At 39.8% G+C, this 20,660-nt stretch overlaps 1 protein-coding gene across 2 annotated transcripts; it reads right to left on the bottom strand.

The window, feature by feature from the left end:
* Positions 1 to 13,311: 13,311 nt before the first annotated feature.
* Positions 13,312 to 19,557, bottom strand: LOC147861002 (ATPase complex subunit). 2 transcript variants are annotated; one of them, XM_087323693.1, is made up of 7 exons: positions 19,456 to 19,557; positions 16,494 to 16,534; positions 16,342 to 16,405; positions 16,040 to 16,234; positions 15,888 to 15,959; positions 15,603 to 15,778; positions 13,312 to 13,779 (listed from the first exon to the last, which is right to left on the bottom strand). In XM_087323693.1, exons 1-7 carry the CDS (start codon positions 19,522 to 19,524, stop codon positions 13,647 to 13,649), a joined length of 750 nt encoding a protein of 249 aa, XP_087179819.1. In that variant the 5' UTR covers positions 19,525 to 19,557; the 3' UTR covers positions 13,312 to 13,646. The 2 variants fall into 2 exon arrangements, with proteins under 2 accessions (XP_087179819.1, XP_087179821.1); XM_087323695.1 differs by lacking the exon at positions 19,456 to 19,557 and adding an exon at positions 18,355 to 18,565.
* Positions 19,558 to 20,660: the final 1,103 nt, after the last annotated feature.

Below are 20,660 nucleotides of genomic sequence, written 5' to 3'. Positions count from 1 at the left end.
CAAGCATTTGAAGATTCAAGCCTTCTTGATTCAATACGAATAGATACCATTTCTGATGAATTTGCTCAAGATATATTGAATCATATAATTTCAGATCGTGCTTCTTCTTCAAGCTCCAAGAATCCTCATAAAGATTATAACCAGTTTAAATGGGATAATGGTTTACATTTTCGCAACACTCTTTTGTATGTCCCAAATGGTTCGTCTCAACTTCAAGTAATGCAATATTGTCGCGACAACCCAATGGCCGAGCACTTTGGAATCCACAAAACTTTGGAGCTAGTTTCTCGAAACTATTGGTGGCCTCACCTTCGAGATTTTGTTGAAGATTATGTTTGTAGTTGTGACGTGTGTTGTAGGTAAAAGATTCCACGACATCGACCATATGGGTTATTACAACCATTGCCAGTTCCAATTGGTCCATGGAAATCCATCTCGATGGATTTTATTACAGATCTTCCAATTTCGAAGAGTTTCGATGCTATTCTCACTATAGTAAATCGATTCACAAAGATGGCACATTTTCTTCCATGCACGAAAACCATCAACAATAAAGAAACTGTAGACATCATTATGAAAGAAGTATTTCGGCTTCACGGTCTTCCAAATGACATCATTAGTGATCGTTGCCCACAATTCATCTCAAAATTTTGGAAACACTTGCTTGAGATGCTCAAAATCTCTTGTAAACTTTCGTCAAACTATCATCCACAAAATGACGGTCAAACCGAGCGGACGAATCAAACATTAGAGCAATATATTCGGTGTTTCATCAATTACCAACAGGATGATTGGGTGGATTTTTTGCACTTTTCAGAGTTTGCATACAATAATTCAGTTCATTCCTCAACAGGGTATACTCCATTTTCTACAAATATAGGATATCATCCTCGTTGGACAATGATGGCACATCCAAAACTCTCGAAAAATCCTGCTATTGAAGATCGTCTGCGTCAACTCCAAGACGTGCATGTTGCACTTTCTCAACATTTGCAAACTGCTCAAGCCACACACAAAAAAGCTGCAGATCGTCACTGTCTCGACTCTTCACCAAAGGAACCAAAGTTTCGAATTGGGGATTGTGTATGGTTACTACGACGTAATGTGAAGACTACTAGACCTTGTGACAAGTTGGGTTATCAACAACTTGGTCCATTTATTATCTCCAATCAGATTAATAATGTTGCATTCCGCCTTGATCTACCTCCACAGATGCATCTACATCCGGCGTTTCATGTCTCATTGTTGGAACCCTACATTGGTAGTTCCATTCCAAATCGGGTTGTTCTACCCCCACCTCCAGTTCAACTTGTTGATGGCCCAGAATTTGAAGTCAAAGCTATTTTGGACTCCACGATAATACGTAAAAAGCTTTATTATCTCGTGGATTGGTTATGATATACACCAAATGATCGTACATAGGAACCAACTGAGAACCTTGATAATGCCTCTGACTTGGTGGCTGAATTTCATCGCCAATATCCAGATAAGCCAAGTTCGAATTCATGCATTACGACTCGTGGAACTCTTCGTCAAAGGAGGGGGATGGTGTCATGTGTATACAAAACCCAATAAGCTTTACGGTGATTCGAACCATGACCTCCTCAAAGGAATCATACAACCCCACCCATTAGGATACATCATATAATAATATTATTGAAATGTCGCCACCTTGCATAGGATAACGCATGATTGCCAAGGGGCATGCTTGCATGAATGCCAAGTGGCGATCATGCGTGCCTATGAGGTGGCGAGCATGCATGTATCCAAACCATGCTATATAAACATGTATTTGATTATTGATGAACCATTCTGGTTCAACGCCAGTCTTCGGCATATTCTTGTAAACATTGCTCTCGTTGTTAATACATTATCAAATTCTTCTTATCTCTCTCATATCTTTCGCTTCTCATTCTCTTCTTCATTTTAAAACTCGTTCCTAACTTTGGCCCTGATAGCTAGAGTGACGGTTCTCATGACGTCGAACCGTGGTGTGAGCCCACCTAGGCATATTTGCACCATCTCATCATCCTCCACATTGACTCTTATTGAGCCGAGTGAGTCACAATGGTCCTTCATCTTCAAGATGTAGCTTGTGATGGACATATATCCCTTTGTTGGATATTGTTCAATTCTTGGCCAAGTTGAAGCTTTCATGTCGTCGTATTGGCGGAAAATATCTTCTTGAGATTCTCCCAAGATTCTTTCGGCGTCTTGGCTTCTTGAATGTAGCCAAGCATGTGGTCATGGACATGTGTTGCCAAGCAATACATTACTCAGCTTGCCGCTTGCTCCCATTTTTAGTCGACGTCCTTTGGGTCGGGTTTATTTTCTTGTGATCCATTGATGTAGCTCCAATAAACTTGACTGATAATGTATTGCTGAATCTTGTACTCCCAAGATGCAAAGTTGTTTCGGTCCAACTTCTGGGTGGGAAGAGAGCTACCCATTTGAGTAGTCATGGTGATCGATGTAGATTTCTTCCTTCTTCTTCTCTCTTGGACATGAGCTATGTAGCAACACTACGATAGCAATGAGCTGGATTTCTTTGAGTCATCGACGTAGACACAACACACGAGGATGGGCTAGATCAAGCTACCAAATCATTCTGATACCATGTAAGGAATTAAGTGTGATTCTATGCAATGGAATAGATTAAGGATGTGTGTGTGTGTGTGTGTGTGTGTGTGTGTGTGAAAGAGGATAGAAGAGAGACACAAGATAGGTATAGATAGGAAATTGAAGTTCTCAAGATGGATGTATATATTACCAAGAAGTGGAGAATAATTACAATGATATGAGAATTACAAAGCAGATTAACATGTGGGAAATAATGCGTGAAAGCAAGTGAGAACCTGTCGGTGAATGTGCACAGCAAACAACATAGAGAATGTGACAAAGGATATGATTGAACCATACACATAGTTCAAGCTCAAATGGAAGCTTTCCCTATTTCCACTCTTTCACTCTCAGAGACTCAATGTATCCAAGAATGATCAAGTCAAGCTATATTAACAATGTTAGGTCGTAGCTTATATATTAAGCCCTAACTCTTTGGGCGTGTTCACACTAGGATACAAAGTGGAAGGAGTTGGCTCGTTATGCCAACAAACTCCCCCATAACGGGTCTACTCCCTCGTAAACCTAGATCACAAAATTAATCTAAATTTATATTACACGTCAATCCGCATAAAGTCGAGTTGGCGAAGGTGAAGTCGATGTGTAGCCTGATTCGACTAACCTCAAGGTTTGGCTGGTTTGAGTTGGTTGAATGAACGTGTTCAAATCGTCCTTCATTCGAATCTGTCTGATTGTTAAAATCGGCTTATGTGCGATTCTCAATTTCGGCCTTGTGTCGATTTTTCGTAGCTAGCTCGTTTCTACTCATGTGCTCATCGCTGGATCCTTGATCTATATCCGAGTTAGTTCACCTCTCGATTGTCTCCTTTCCCATCATTATCCGTGCTCAATACGTCTTCTTCCGCCTCTTGTGTTTCCGAACGTGTCGATTTCGTTCTTTTCTTGAGTCTATTCGGGTTGGTTTTTCAACTTCCCTTCTGGTCCTCGTTCGGCTTTTTTTTCCTCGGTCGCTTGTCGTAGTCCCATCTTTGTCCTCAATGTTCCAAAGCGTTGATATGGCAGTGGCTTCATCAGGCAATCGGCGATGTTCACCTCGGTGTTGATCTTCCGGACTTCGAACTTCTTTTCGGTTATCAGCTCCCGAATGTGATGATACCGCACTTCAATATGCTTTGTCTTCGCGTGATAGATAGGGTTGTTAATAAGGTGTATTGCAGTCTATGAGTCACAATAGATTGTTAGCACTTGTCGATCAATTCGGCTTGTAGCCGAAAAGTTGGTAGTTAGTCAATGCAGCCAAATCGCTTCCTTCGCTGCCTCCGACGTTGCTATGTACTCGGCCTCTATGGTAAAAAGGGTCACGCACTCTAGGAGCTTTGACCTCTACGATACAACGTCACCACCATAGGTGAAAATGTAGCCTGATGTCGACTTCCGATTATCTAAATTCCCGGCGTAATTGGAGTCAGTGTAGCCTTTGATTTCAGTCGAGTTTGTCGATCCAAAAGTCAATTGTGCATCGTCGGTTCCTTTTAGGTACTTGAAAATGTGTTTGAAGGCCTCCCAATGCTTCCGTCCTGGATTCGACATGTACCAGCTAATGACCCCCACGGCATATGAAAGATCACCATCGCATAAATGATACTTTCTACTACTGATGCGTAGGGTATCTTTCCACTAAGCTTTCTCTCCTTATCAGTCAAAGGAGAGTCTCTGTCCAATAGTCATATCGACGTTGGAAGCGGAGTTGGTGTTGGCTTCACGTTCTCCATATTGAAGTGCATCACCACCTTTCAGATGTAGTCAAACTAGGAGAGTTAGAGAGTCTTCGTCTTCCCATGCCCACTATGTGTAGGGCTTGTCCGAGTTCCTTCATCGTGAACTTGTCGTGAAGGCTCCGCTTTAGCTTTCCAATTTCGGCTTGATTGTTCCCTACAATCAACATGTCTTCGACATATAGTATTAGATAAATCTGGGACTTGTCGGTCAATTGCTGAGTGTATAAACATGGGTCAGATTCAAACTGGTTGTAGCCGAGTTGTTGGATGTGAGTCGAACTTCTAGTACCACATCCTCGGCGCTTGTTTAAGCCGTAAAGGCTTTTCTTCAATCAACATATGAGATTACTTTCCTCCCCCATTTCCGGTAAATGTAAATGTCCTCTTCCAAGTCTCCGGGTAGGAATGTCGTCTTTACGTTGAGTTGCTCAAGCTCTAGGTCCTCTATCGCCATGACCCCGAGTAGGAGCCAAAGGGTGGTCATCTTGACTACTGGAGAGAATATCTCGTCGTAGTCGTCCCCATGTTCCTGTTTGAATCCCTTCGCAACGAGCTGAGATTTGTACTTGGGCTTCTCTGAGTCTGATACATATTTGTATCAGAATACCCATTTGCAAGGTAGCGGCTTTCTTCGTGCTGGTAGTTCGACCAACTCCCATCTATTGTTCTCTTTGATCTAGTCCATCTCGGATCTCATGGCTTGCAGCCATGTTTCGGCATCGGTTGCAGCTATAGCTTCTCCGTATGTGCTTGGTTCACCTACATCCATGTAGTTGACTTAATCAAGGCCCGGTTGATACAACTTTGTCAGCCTTCAATTTCGTCCAAATCTCCTGACTATCTTAATGATCAGTTCGGATCCTTCGATCATCAGTATCGGCCAACCAACATTTGTTGAACCACTTATGTCAGGAGTCATTTCCGATGACTCGCCCCTATGATAGTATTTCGGTGATTTCACTGCATTCTCCCCTTCTTCAGGATGGAGAGACTTAGCCGACTCAGATCTGTTTTCCACTTTGGCCTTGGTTGGCTCAGCCAAGTCGACTCTGTTTCCGACTCACATCTTGTCGACATTGCCTTTTTCGACTCTTGTCGATTCAGTTTTGTCTTTGAGTTCAACTAGTGAACCTCCTACCGATTCAGAGTCGGCATGTGTATTGTCGGCTTGGTCGAGTTTGATTGTTTGTCAAATCTCTGATTCAGCCCGGTTAGTCGGTCTTTCTATGACTTCTCTATCGATTTCAAACGAGACCTTTTTGCCCACTATATTTTGTTGGTTCAGCTCAGATAGGATAGAGTCTTTATTGAAGATAACGTCACTGCTTTAGATCAATTTCCGATTCTCCGGGTCCCATAGGTGATAGCCGAAATCCCCATTATCGGTTCCATAATCGAGAAATATGGATTTTGTTGCATGGGGTGCCAACTTGGTCCTCTTCTCCCAGGGAATGAATGTGTAAGCTTCGCAACCGAAAATTCGAAGCCTTTCGTAGGTTGGTTGTTTGCCTAACCATAGTTCCTATGGAACTTCGAGCCTGATTGCTTTCAACAGCGATAGATTTATCAGGTAAACTATCATCTGCAATGATTCGGCCCAGAAGTCCAGGTTTATTCCGGCTCGTTGGAGCATTGTCGTCATCCTCTCTTGGATCGTTCTGTTGATCCGTTCTACCACTCCATTTTGCATGGGTGTGTAAGGAACGGTCTTTTGATTCCATATCCCTTTGTCGAATAGGTATTGTTTGAAGGCTCAAGAGGTATATTCGCCTCTATTGTCGGAACAGAGTGTCTTCACTATGTGTCCAGAACGGTTTTCCGTTTCAATTAACCATCGAGCGAAGATCTCGAGTGCTTCGTCTTTCGACCTAATCGAATAGGCCTAGACCTTCTGTGTACAATCATCGACGAACATGATGAAGTATCGGGAGCCACCTAGAGATATTTTGGGCATCGGCCCACATATTCTGTGTGCACAAGCTCTAGGGGCTGACATGCCCTTTCATAATGAAGAGAGTGCGGACTGCGGGTCTGTTTCCCATATCGATAATGCTCGCAGAAGTCTGTCTTTGCTTGAAGTTTCGGGATGTAACCAACTGCCATTAGTCGATCGAGTCCGGCTTGAGACATATGGCGGAGTCGGCCATGCCATAAGTTTGGGTCGGTCTTTTCGGCTACATTCACAACCCCTTCTAGATTGATCACCATCATTGGGTACAAGTTGTAATTGTGCCTGCTTCTGATTCTCAGATTTCCTCGACTGATCATCCATGCCGACTCATTTAGAGTCGTTCGGTACTCTTCTTTAACTAACATGCTGATGGAGACCAAACTCCTTTCAGATCGGGTACTTGCCGAACTTGGTGCAAGGTAATCATGTTGTCATTTGGCAATGGGATGGGGACGTCTCCGATCCCTATGATTATGCATTCCTGCCCGTTCAGAGTCGGATTGTGCCGCTGGCTTCGGCTGAATAGTTTGAAAACCATTCGATGTTCGGGGTCACGTGGAATGTGGCGTTGGAATCCAGCAACCACGTGTGCGTGTCTTGCGCACTGTAGAGGACTTCTTCGATCATCGAGTCCTCTTAGGAGAGGATTTCTCCCAATCGGGTGTCAACAACATTGAGGTGGTTGCCGACTGGAGAGTGATTTGAGTTAGATCGTCCTCGATTCCGTTCGGATCTCCGACCACTGTCTTTCCTCTTGATCGACCAACAGTCGAAAACATTGTGACCGGCTTTTCTACAACGGGTGAAGAATTCGCCTGATCGACTCGTTCTCGACTTCAATCGTTTTCAATCTCCCCTCGTTTTCGATTGACTATGATTTCGACCAGTTTTGTCAGCTTGTTCTCTCAATTGAATCAGTTGGTCGATCATCTCAGTCGAGTGGTGGGCTTCGGCCGATTCGTTGATGGTGAGTCCCATCGATTTTTGTCAAATGTCCTCGGTAAGGAATTGGCCGATCGTCTCATCTAGATTTTGGATCGGACGGCTATCGAAAGTTGCAAGATTTGACTCTCTCATCTTCATATTGAACAGTTGTCAAATCAATATGAGTTTCGACGAGGATGACTTCTTTTCGTACACTGCTTGCAACTTCTTCCGTAACGAGAAAGTAGTTGTCTCCTTCGCCATGCTCAAATAGACATTCTTGTCCAAATGCATTCGGATGGTGGAGCGCACGATTTCTTCTAGTGATCTCCACTCTTTGGCTGACATCGTGGCAGATTTTTCGCTATGTCGAATATCTTCAACTTGTTTCCTAATGATCAACACATCTTGCATCATCTCCTTCCACAAGGCAAAAATTTTCCCATCAAACTTTCAGATTTCAACTCCTGTTCCGGATGTTGAGGCCATATTCTTTTTTGAAAGTGAGATTTTTGTTGACCTTGCCTTCTTTTGCAGCTTTCTCTACTTCTTTTGTTGTCGCCGAACAACAAGTCGCTCTGATACCACTTGTGGGAAATAATGCACGAAAGCAAGTGAGAAGCTATTGGTGAATGTGCACATCAAACAACACAGAGAATGTGACCAAGGATATGATTGAACCGTAGACACAATTCGAGCTCAAATGGAAGCTTTCTCTATTTCTGCTCTTTCACTCTCAAAGAATGATCAAGTCACATTATATTTACAACGTTATGTCATAGATTATATCTTAAGCCCTAACTATTTGGATGTGTTCACACTAGGATACAAAGTGGAAGGAGTCGGCTCGTTATGCCAACATTACCGACACATTACAAAGTAGGAGGGTGCTTTATTTAAGGTCACCCTCTCTCTATAAGCTCTCACTAAAACGCCCACTCTCTCTCTAGAACCTTGGGGAATGTGGAAACTCATTAGTTATGTGTCATAAAATATGATTCTATGACACAGTTAATGTGTAGAATGTAGTGGTGACATTTGACCTTTGAGTGCTCATAGATTCTCAAAAGGTGTGTTCACACACTAGACTAGGTTGAGCTTGATTCTCAACACTTTCCATGTAACCCGTTCCACATGTAACTATTAAGAGCCTTTGAAGAATGGGGTAGTATTTTCATATTTTGCAAAATCAGGGTTAATATAATTAAGCTTGCATGGAATTCCATTCCTTATCTCAAAATTGGATAAAAAACATGATAGATGGAATATGACACTATTGATTTTCTTGTCATGAAAATAATTAGTTGAAATTTTTGGTATGTTTTAAGAAATCATGTATGCATGCGTCATACCATTGAGAAATTGTGCTGAAATAAGTCATTTTTAACATCTCCCCAAGACGTAAAAAAGAGAACACGACATATTACCTGTTTGTAGTTTGTGCGCTTCAGCAATGCTTCTCCGCAACCTATTCTCTTTTATTTTCAAGGCAGATAGTTCTCTTTGACAAGCTTCTTTTATTGCAATCGACAAGTCGCCTATTTTGTTGGATGGCTGCATGGTGGCCGATTGCCTCCTTTTTTCTAATCAGATGTTAATAATTAACTTCTCAATAGCCTCATTTTTCAAGTTTTTATTGGCAATTCTTAAACTACCTCATTTAGATACATGATGCAAAAGGAGAAGACAATTTGGACAAGTTTGTGATTTGAGAAAACTAAGCCCAAGATAATTCCTAAATTCCCTCCACGCATTTTTAGGTTTGGGTTTGCATATATTCTATCCAGTCTTGCGTGGGAATGTTCCAACGTGCCTCTACCGTCTCTTGGGTACTTTAAAGAGTTAGTACTTCCACAAGATCAACTCGACTACCACATATCTGCTATTTGCATTTTCCATGTGAGGTCGCACCAAGCGTGTGGCTCTTGCCCTTTGATTACCGATGCATTTGAATTCCCAAATGTGCCCAACTGTGATTCTAGCATATTGAAATCTCATGTCACTAGCCAATCCTCAGCCTATGGTATACTATGCATCAAAGCAATCTAGAGATCTTTTCTGTCAGCGTGCCTATTTGGAGCATAGATATTCAATAACCCACACATATTTCACCTATCTGTATTACAACATTGACCACTCTTTCTCGCACAATTTTACCTCTCATTTAATTTTTTCATTTTAGTATTGAAACCCTTCCTTTAATTCCATTTTCACCATAGGCTCCCAAGCCATAACCAAACCATTCATTTCGTAGCATTTCCTCAAATCTTGTTAATCGCATTTTGTTGAGGTGATGTTCTTGGATAAGCACAAAATCCGGTTTCATGCCACCCATTAATGCATTCAATTTCCTCTAGATTTGTCCTCCCTCTTTTAGGCAATCTACACCTCCCACTCCTTGAATATTCCATGTTATCACTTTCATTGTAGAATAATGGGGGAAATGGTCCAGAACAATTGACTTAGTTTTCCATCTATCGGCCAATGGGTGTTTTACACTACGTAGTTCCATACTTCTTGTAATTCCTGTAGGGTTCCAAAAAGCGAGTTCTCCACATGGAAGTGAAGGCACTCTTGCATTTCCAACAATCTTGCTTGCATTTCCACTAATAATATCATCAACTCTTTATTTACAATTTCAAACGCAACTTTAACTTTCTAGTATTGAGAGCACTTGCTCCATACCATTCCAACTTCGTTATCTACTTCTTTGATTGTTCTTTCCTTTATGTACGTCCACATATTGAAGGTAGATTCAATCAACGATTCATTGCCCTCTATCACATATTGAAGGTAGTTCTTCAAGGTCCTTGATATCTATATTGTTTCTCATCCATGCTTTTGTTGTCCCGAGGTTGTTTACATTGTTACCATCAAGGGAACTATCGAATTTCTTTCCATTATTCACCAATTCACATGGGGTGGAAGGTACTCTATCTACTTCCTCTTCCTCAAGCATCATGGATTTCAAGGATGTGAATCGGTTACTAGTCTCAAATTGCAAAGTTGCATCAGAAATTCCTTCTCTATTCCATCTATTTTCTACCACCTTCTTCTTAACATGGGGTTTGAATACTTGTGATTCCATGAGCCATTTACTTTAGACTAGTTGGTGTTTGCATTTTGCATTCCCCCTACATTACCAATTGTATTTGCATTGTGCATTCCCCCAAACTTATCAGTGTTTGGTAATTTTCTTTTCATGCAATATTTTGCTAAATGCCTGGTTTCTTTGCACACCTAACAATGCCCTGGTTTCCAATAATATTCAATGTCTATCTTGAACCATCCATTGTCCTTAGATGATAGATCTCAATCTTGTTTACTAGAATCCTTACTTTAGGCATTTCATGGATAAGTTCTACTATTGTTTCTTGGGGGGAACACATAGTGCCCAATTTGGCACAAATAGCTGGTATTAGAGGCTTCAAATGAGTTTCTATGTTAGGGAAGGCTATGGAGATAAGTTTCGGATTTCCTAGTTTAGCATTCACCTTAGTCAAGTTGAAGGAGATCGACCATTCCATTAGGATGCCTTTTCCATATTTTAGATCGAGGGAACTAACATCCACCATTTCCTTGATGTTTGCATTCACTTGCAATTCTATGTGAAAAAAACCCATTTCATAATGTCTTGTAGAGCAGCTTGTAGAAGTTCTCTTACCATACCCCTATTTGGGCGGCCTCCTAATATTTTGCATACAAAAGAGGAAGGTTTGACCCGTGCCATCTCTGCATTTACTAGATCATTTCCTCCTGCATGAAGATTAAATCTATAGCATTTGTCGCACTCTTGCTGCCATCTTCCCTAATTTCACTTGGACTACATATTGTATTTTTTGGCATCTCCAACCTAAGCACATTTTTTCTTACCTTGAGAGTTCCTTCATTCACAAAGTTTACAGAGTCTACTATGTAGATGAGATTAAGACACTACTATGTTTATGCTAATCTCATCTACTACATCTTCCTGAGTCCCTTTCATTGGGTGCAACTTACTCTCGATTAGCGATGGGCCCAGTTTCGGCTCAAACCGAATCGAACCAAAAAACCGTGGCTTAACGGTTTATAGGTTCAAAGATAAATAAACGGTTTGGTTTGGTTCTAAATGTTATTATTCAAGTTCGGTTCGGTTTTGAATTACCGGCTTATCGGTTTCTCTTTATGTGGTTCGGTTTAAAGGTTTATAGGTTAAAAAATACTCAAAAATATCTTTTATAGGCTTTAACTTTCAACTTTTAATTTTAAATTCTTGTTTTAACTTATTAAATTTTACATATATTATATGTAGAGTCTCCTTTTAATTTATGATGATCAATTATGATAAGTATGATTATTAAATTTATGTTAAGTATAATGATCAAATTTATGATCAGTATGATGACCAAATTTATGATAGTATGATGACAAATTTTATGATGAGTATAATGAATAAATTTATGATGATTTTCTCACACAAATTTATAATAAGTATGATGATTGATATCAATAAAAAATGGTTTGGTTTGGTTTGGTTTTAAATTTTTCGTAAACGGTTTGGTTTCTCCTATTCTTTAAACGGTTTGGTTTAACGATTCGATTTAAATGGCTTCATAAATTTTAAAATAGTTTGGTTTGGTTTTTATTATTAATAAATGGTTTGGTTTGGTTTCAAGGCCAACAAACCGAATCGGGCCCATTGCTACTCTCGATATCATTTATTTCTACATCTTTACTAGTTGCATTATTACAATCTGCTCCAACATTCTGTTGAGTTCCTTGTATTATTACATCATGTATATACATAACATTGGCATACTCCTCTCTAGATTTTGACAAACACCTTGTAACATCTAATGACATCTCCACTTGCTTTGAATGTGCATAGCTTGCATGTCCTTTGTGCATTCCCACATCGAGCTCATAAGCATTATTTTCATTGTTTATTCAGATGTCTGTGAGCATATTCCATTTTCCATTACTATAACATCTTTCCATTTCATCGTTCTATGCATGATCTCCCTGTTTGTCTATACATCTCTCTATACATGTGCATTCACGAGGCGCATCGCAAAGTTCATTTTTTATTCCATCATAGTGATTGCCTTTTCCCTACATCTTCCCTATCTCTAAGAGCATGTGAGGAAGATTTACATTTAATTACTTTAACTTAAATGCTAATTTAATTTAATGTTTGCTTAATTTAATAATTTAATTAATGTCATTTATTTATTTAATTTAATGTATTTTTGTTTATTTAAGTTTTTAATTAATTTGACTCAAATGTTTAGGTTTAAATTTTTATTAAATGGTTCAGCTTGGTGTCAACTTTTCCCCAAATGGTTTGGTTTACCTTTTCCTTAAATGGTTTGGTTCAAATTGCTTGAGATTTTATAAGCAAATTTAGTTTGGATTAACTCTCTATAAATGGTTCGGTTCAGTTTCAAGGCAAAGAAACCGAACCGAACCAGGCCCATAGCTAATTACAAAGAACCAAATAAGCGGCTCCTAAAATGGTGCTGATGGAGAGTATTGTATCTTCTAAAATAGCCAATAGAAGTCAGCCACTTCTAAGACAATTAGGCCAAAAGTAGCAGGGAGGTTCAAAGTTAAATCATTCTCAAACCCCTTAGCAATTACCTACTAACATACAGTCTTTATTTGGCCTACACGCAAACCAGAAGATATAGAATTTTGCAATCAACATCCTCCGGTTTAGATGCTCCACAGATCGTATACCTATTAACTTACAACCTTGATTTGCCATTCACGCAAACCAGAAGATATAGAAGTTTGAAATCAGCATCCTCACGTTTGGATATTCCACAGATTGTAGATTTCTCTTTCATGTTTTGCACCTTTATCATTTTGAGAACCATTATAAGAAAAAGTGAGGTGAGACTAGAGGGATTGCATGACAAACAAAGAGAATCCCATTCAATGGCAGAAAAATGAGAGTCCTTTCATAGATATGCCAGTTTTAGGGTGTCCAACATTATTTCAAAACTACATCTGGTAGTATTATTGGTAGAGAATCATATTCCATCACAAAGAAATATATGAAAAACAAAAGAAATTCATGGATGGTATTACTCGGCATGCATGAATATAGCTAGATTTTACGATTATCTAAAACCAATTACATATTCAAGATTGACCTCCATAATTTTATTACACTTGCAGATATATTCCGTAGTCATCAATCTTGTCAACCCATAAAATGTCAACTGTGAATTGCTACTGACTTCATCCTCACGTATTATCTTGAAAAATGTCATGAACTGTGAATTGCTACTGACTTCAACCTCACATGTTACCTCGAAATCAATTTCGGTATCATAAGTATGCAAGGGATCAATGGTATAACACTCCTAAGTTCCAGAATGCTCAGAAATGAGCTTTATTCAAACAACCAAAATCAGCAACTTGACCTTTCATCCAGAAACCTGCTTTTGTTCATCCAGAAGCCTGTGTGTGCAAGCGATCATCGATGACACCTCTTCCTCAGTAGATTTCCCATAGGCTCGCCATCTTACTCTGCCTTCTTTGTCAAGTAGAAAGATGTACCTGACACAAGAAGAGACATGATGATATTGGGTCTCCTCCATTTCAAATTAACACAGTTTTCTTTTTCCCTCTTTCTACAATTTACCCATACAAGCTGTTTTTTCTAATATTCACAAACTTCCACTCACTTCTACACTGCAGTTTATGCCAAAATACATATTATTTGGACTTTTCATGTAGGACTGAACTGCCTTGAGAGCAGGAGCTCAGAAAATGATCATATTGATGTGGTATAAAAATGAGTGAGAAGGGTTACAAGCAAAAAATCTTCAAGTGTTTGTGACCACGATTTCAATTAAAAAACAAAGGGGAAGAGATGCCAAAAGGAAGTTCTCAAGTTTAAACAAGACAGATTGAATGCAGAAACTTTTGCCAAAAGCACAGATTTCATAACAAAACACATGATTGATAAAAAGGAGAGCCAAAAAATAAGGATGAGCTTCAAAACACCATAAGTAGGAAACTGTGAGAGAAGCCGGAAGCTGGATATATATCCATTTGAGGTGCCTACACTTGGAACATAAATAAGGATGAGCCTAGAAAAAACTGATGGGACACATCAAGGATATCTAGTAGGAAACTGCGAGAGGAGCAAGCAGGGGAGATGTGTACCCATTTGAGGTGCCTATCTCCAAGGAACTAAGAACAGAAATGTTTGCTCCACCACAAGCCTGTGAATGGCCTAACCTCTCATGATCTCCGCCCAGAGATGAAATTCATTCTCTACCAATAACCAGAGGCCACCCAGCACAGTAATAATTAGCTGTGAAAGGCAATTGCGCGCTTAGCCTAGACCTACCAAAAGCTATTGATAGGATACTGAGGCAATAACTGTAGACAGATGATTTAACCTCGAGGTTTGCAGGAGCCTGATCATTGGCGTTGGCAACATTAAGGATTCTAGATACTGATAAAACTGAGGAAGGCTAGATATCGAGAAGTAAACTCCAAGTATTAATTCCACACACATGCATTTTACCTTCATTTTACAAATCGTAATATTGAATTATAAAAGCTCTCGTAAAAACTCTCATCACCACGTAAGAAAAGTCATGTTCTCATGGCATGTCTAAACAGAAGAAGAAAACCCATATTCATGAATGATCAGCAACACCACTACATATCCCAACCAAACTGCACCAGCAGGACCACATATGTATCCCGCACCAATCTATTGCACTGAAACACCTGAGAACCAGCAATGTTTTCACATCCAGTAACCACCATACCTTGTCATGAACATGGCTCAACTTTAAGTCTACTTACAAGAATTTCTCAAGAAGAGATTGAACTGGAAAGGATTTCAGATGTAAGAAGAAAATGGAAGTTGTCATGGAAGCTAAAGACAGCCTAAATAAAATTTGGGTAGGAAACACATACTACAGCCAAATCAGAAGGGAATAGGGGCAACCTTAGAGAATGAGCAGGCTGAAAATGCTTACAGCTTTGGAAACCCTAAAATTCAGCAGATATTAGGAAATCAAGAAATGCTCTGATACCATGTCAAAAATCCAGAGTTCACAATCAAGGGCCTATAAGACAGAAAATCAGGATGAGAAGACCTAAATAAAATTTGGGTAGGAAACACATACTACAGCCAAATCAGAAGGGAATAGGGGCAACCTTAGAGAATGAGCAGGCTGAAAATGCTTACAGCTTTGGAAACCCTAAAATTCAGCAGATATTAGGAAATCAAGAAATGCTCTGATACCATGTCAAAAATCCAGAGTTCACAATCAAGGACCTATAAGACAGAAAATCAGGATGAGAAGACCTAAATAAATAAGCAGAATTTTACTTTTTGGGAGGATGACAATTCTTACCCAGTGAGTAGATTCGTAATATGAAGAGATTTTCGAAAATAATAGGAATCTCCGAAGGCATAGACTAATTGCTCCATTTTATTTTTTTGTTCCTCAACTGGTTTCGGCTGCATGGATCGAAGGAGTAAATAGCGCACTGGTGGCAGAGAAAGAAACCATGAATCAATATAAGATACCTGCATGAATTAAAAAGTGCCCCTCAATACACAGCATTTCGAACATATTATGTGCCTCTTAATCTATATTCTAAGTGGTATGATGCTGGCAAAACAATAGTATTTTTACCTCATAGATCTTTACTTCTTTGACCATCTTGAAGGAGTTTATAAATGGCAATATCCATGGCTTCACAAGAACCTATTAAAAAAATAAGACTGGAACCAATTGCTGCCAATCATCCACTCCTATATTATATGTTATTGCATATAGATACTTACCTGCCCATTTCCTCGAAAGGCAAGGCAAATCATTGTAACAAGTGGGTTTGTTGAACATGAAATTTCAGATTTTTCATCAGAATCATTTTTCCCTTCGGGCAATGTAAAACCTTCCCCCATTGCTGTATTCACCGTAAGTGTAGGAAATTTCAAGGATGCAGCTATTGGAAGTAAAGATTGACTTGCTGTTGCCAGCTAAGAATATCAACACACATAGGCAGCCTATAAACTTTTTGTCATAGTTTGTAATCTTGAAGACATGTTTACAGCCTTCAAAATAAATAGAATACATGTAAGCTAACCTTGCCCCCATGCTTTTTCAAGTCGCGGTAATCATCAAAATATCCTCGGTTGAGTTCATCTCCCCTAAAATATGCATGATTAAAACACCAATGAATGAAAATGCTATAGAATAATATTGATAATCTGTATATATGGGCATCAAATCTATTACAGTCTTAGGCGCTCCTTTTCAACAGCTTCCTTGTTGAAGATCTGCAGTGTCATATAAAGAAATGATTATACTTGCCATAATTTTAAATTATGAAGAAAAAACTAACAAAAATCTGTATCCAGCATTAAAAAATGTAAGTTAATGATCAACATTGTTACGAGAGTGTTCCGCAAATACGAAAGTTGGCTATAAATTTTGGTCCCTGAAAATGAGTACAAGAGACCCTCCAAACATTGGCATTATAACTCAAGACATGAATTAGAGAAAAATCGGTAAGATTGTAGAATCAAAGCGTGAAAATCAACAATATTAATAAAGTCATGATTAACTCTCATTCAATAACTACTAAATAAGAAAAAGGCTCACGATAAACTTAGGAAATACTAAAACCTTGATTTTCCACAAATCTGGACACACTCGCCAACTAGTTATCTTCACTTGTCAGGAAGCAAGTTGAACCTAAGAGTCACATTTACAAGCATGAGTGGACACTTCTCTATGGCCCAAGCTTCCAAAGATCAACTTACTTGAAATATGCAACTTTACCCATGTTAGACACTTCCAAGGGTCTTGTATCAAAGTATGATTTAACACTAGGATCAGCCTTGCCCTCATGCATGGTGCAGCCATATGGGTTTTAGGCCTCTCCATGTACATGTGGATACAAATAGAACGTCCACCAGCCATGATGTTACCATGGATGATATGTAGAAATAGAATCCAGCCTACACAAGGTCATCTGTGCGAAATTAGCAACAACCCCACTATGGTAGAAGCAGTATTCCAGACAGTGAACCTCATAACCCGGATTCGAACCATGACACTTCAAAGAATTAGACTTAAGTCGTTAGAAACATTGAAGCAAATGGTGACTGACAACAGAATATGAAGCAGGATCATGGTCCTTGTAGGTGATGAAGTGCATTACCAATGGACTCCACATCAAGAACCTGCTACCTTTCAATTTTGCACATCTCTTGAAAATGATGACAGGAACAAGATGTTGCAGCAAGATCTATAGCAGTTCTATACCCAAAAGACATGGCTCACACCATGGGAACCTCTTCCCTAAAAAGATGGCCAACTACAAATACCATTTCATGAAATTTTCTAACGATGACTTCATAAAAATTCTGAGGTACCTAGACCTGTGAGATTTTGCAAATTATGTGAGGAAGAGATCAAAAGTGAGGAACACTTTGTGTGTAGATGCCCATCTTTCAACTACATTAGAGAGAAGTATGCCACCCTCTCTATAGACTCTACTATTTGACAAATGATGGAGAATTTTGACAAACAATTTGGCCAAAACTTTCTCAAGCTTCAAAAGCATTGAAAATCAACCCTTACATTAATATGCGTGATGTAATGACAATCACATATTACTGATTTCCTCCATAGCTCCTTTATCTTCATTAACAACATGTTAGAGGAGTTACAATAGCAATGACAGGAACAATGTGTGGCAACAAGATCTATTGCAGTTCTATACCCAAAAGACATGGCTCACAACAAGGGGGTCCCTTCCCTCAAAGATGGCCTATTACAAAGACCATTTCATGAAATTTTCAGAGGATGACTTCATAAAAATTTTAAGGTACCTACACCCGAAAATTTTTGCAAATTATGTGAAGGAGAGATCAAACGCGACGAACACTTTGTGTATACCCTAAACCCTTAGAGAGAAGTATGCCATCCTCTCTATAGACTGTCACTATTTGACAAATGATGGAGAAGTTTGAGAACTGACAATTTGGCCAAATCTCTCTGAAGCTTCAAAGCAATAGGGAATAAACCCTTACATTAACATGTGTAATGTAATGACAATCGCACATTACTGATTTCATCCATAGCTCCTTACCTTCACTAACATGTCAGAGGAGTCGCCATGGAGAGCACAGAGAAATTCCAACAACAACTGAGTCTGCGAGTACTAGGATGTAAGGCACATGGATGCAGTTGCAATCACACATCACTGATTTCGTACATGGCTCTTTATATCCACTAACGTGATGAGAAGTCAGTATAGAGCTGAGCACAGGAATGCCGACAGTGGAGAATGCGAGTACTAGCATATAGGGCACATGGGCTATATTATTACCAAATCATGGAGCACAATAGCTCGTCATGTCCAATCTGCACAAGGACACCCAGATGCAGTCGTTTAAACTTCGTCATAGAGCCATTTCACCACACCAACCAACCTTGCATATGAAGTTTAATCGCAACTATCGTCATACATATTAGCTATGCACTTCATGCTCGCAACCCACATTTCACTGCACTGACCAACCTTGGATATGATGTCCAATCACAACTATTCTCATCCGTATTAGCTATGCATTTCATGCTCCCAACCCATCTTAAAATCATTCCACCACATGCATTAAGATCATTATCATGGAGCTTTAGGAAACCTAGATCTCTTTTTTGCTTGTTTTTAGTTTGAAGACACAAATTCACCCAAATTTGTAATTTTGTTTCATAAGCCGACTTTCTTTCTCTCTCTCTCTCTCTCATATATATATATATAGATAGATAATACTTCTCTTGCATCCAGAGTGTCTTTTGAGATCAGAGATGATCGGAGAAATGTTCATAATTCCAGTTTCCTTGGAAAACTGGCTCCAGCTTGGTTATCAAGATACGTTATTGTAATTTTCTATTAACTCTAGTTTTCATCTGCTTTAAAACCGTATCCTTGAGTTCCAGTTTATCACGTCCAAAAGAGGTTTAGCTATTGTTTCTTCTCATTTCCATTCACTTCTCTCTCAATTGTGATGCACACTTGATTGAGGGTTAAAAGAGATTAGAGAGAGCAAGAAGCATCTCATTCTCTCTCTGTCTCTCGCTTTGTCTCTAATACCACACTAACAATTTATAGTAGAATCCCCTCTGATCTCTGTAACCATCTCTTTCTGAGGACTAGATTCAGCTATGTTTAAGGTATTAACTAACTTACCGAGAAGATGTTGAGGTAGCGTGATTGCAGAAATCGAAAGGTTGCTTTGTTACGAACCACCACGACCATTGTCGGAGGACGAACTGTGAGCTCCGTGGAGGCCCCAAGGTTTTTCTTTATTTCAAACGATGCCCTTGGTTCCTCTCTCTCTCTCTCTCTAAAAGAAAGCACACAATTCTGTTAATTCTATGTAAAATCCACTTAGTTACAACACTTCTTAGCCTCCTCTACTTATCTATCATCCTACGCCTATGTAGGGAGAGGGACGTCCTATAATGCATTTGAGGAAATGATTGAAAAAGAATACGATTGCGAAAGCTAAGACAAAACTAGCTCGTTCGGATAGCAAAAGAATACAGACACAGGTTTAATGGAAACCTTACACGGGAGAGACAGAATTAGAGCAGAACACAGAAATGAGTGTATTCCAAAACACTAAAAACTCTCGTGTATACACAATGTGCTCACTGAGCACTTTTATACAAGTCCACGAAGGACTGACAAAAGTACTGACATGTATTTCAATGCTCATACGAGCGATTGACACTAACTCTCAAAAATATGCCTACGTACTAGGCTAGATTCATAGGCCTCTAACGGTCTACCGGTTACAATCCGATCCGGCTCCTGGTTATGGATACCATCCAGAAACCGATCTGATTCTTCATTCTAGACTCCGATCCGGCTTTGGCTTGTTCAGCCGATCCGGATCCGGTTGAGCTTGTCCGCTCAACACTCCCCCTCAAGCTCAACTTGAGGTCAGATCGTAGTGTCAGTGTTTGTGTCTGCTGGTCCTTTCCTCCAGCTCCACGTGGCATCCTCCCGCCTAGCTCACGCTCCTCGTCCAGTCCAGTCCTGCTTTCCTCGACACGTCCAATTCCGCGCACCTCGACCTTCTCAATAGGCTTGTTTGCTCCCTTGGTCCTTATAAGCTCCCTTGTTGTCGCGGTGTTGGTGCCCCTCGACCGATTGGTTCATCCGTCTCAGCATCGGCTTCAGTTGCCTTTTTGTCCGCTTGGCCCATCGTGGATTCGGCTCCTCCGAATCGATCATTTCGATTGAATCGGGTACATCCGATTCATTTCTTCCCTCGATTGAATCGGTTATCTCCGATTTGTCTTCTTCATTAACAGAGTTGGCTATCTCCAACTTGCCTTCGATTTCCAGACCTTTCACGACATCGGCCCATGTCATGTCTCAGTCTT

This window comes from Azolla caroliniana, unplaced genomic scaffold, assembly GCF_043228905.1.
Source record: "Azolla caroliniana isolate FFs.n. ecotype wild unplaced genomic scaffold, voAzoCaro1.0.p SCAF_8, whole genome shotgun sequence".
NCBI lineage: Eukaryota > Viridiplantae > Streptophyta > Polypodiopsida > Salviniales > Salviniaceae > Azolla > Azolla caroliniana.
Note: the sequence above shows the minus strand (reverse complement) of the source record. Positions and strands in the feature narration are given on the sequence as shown.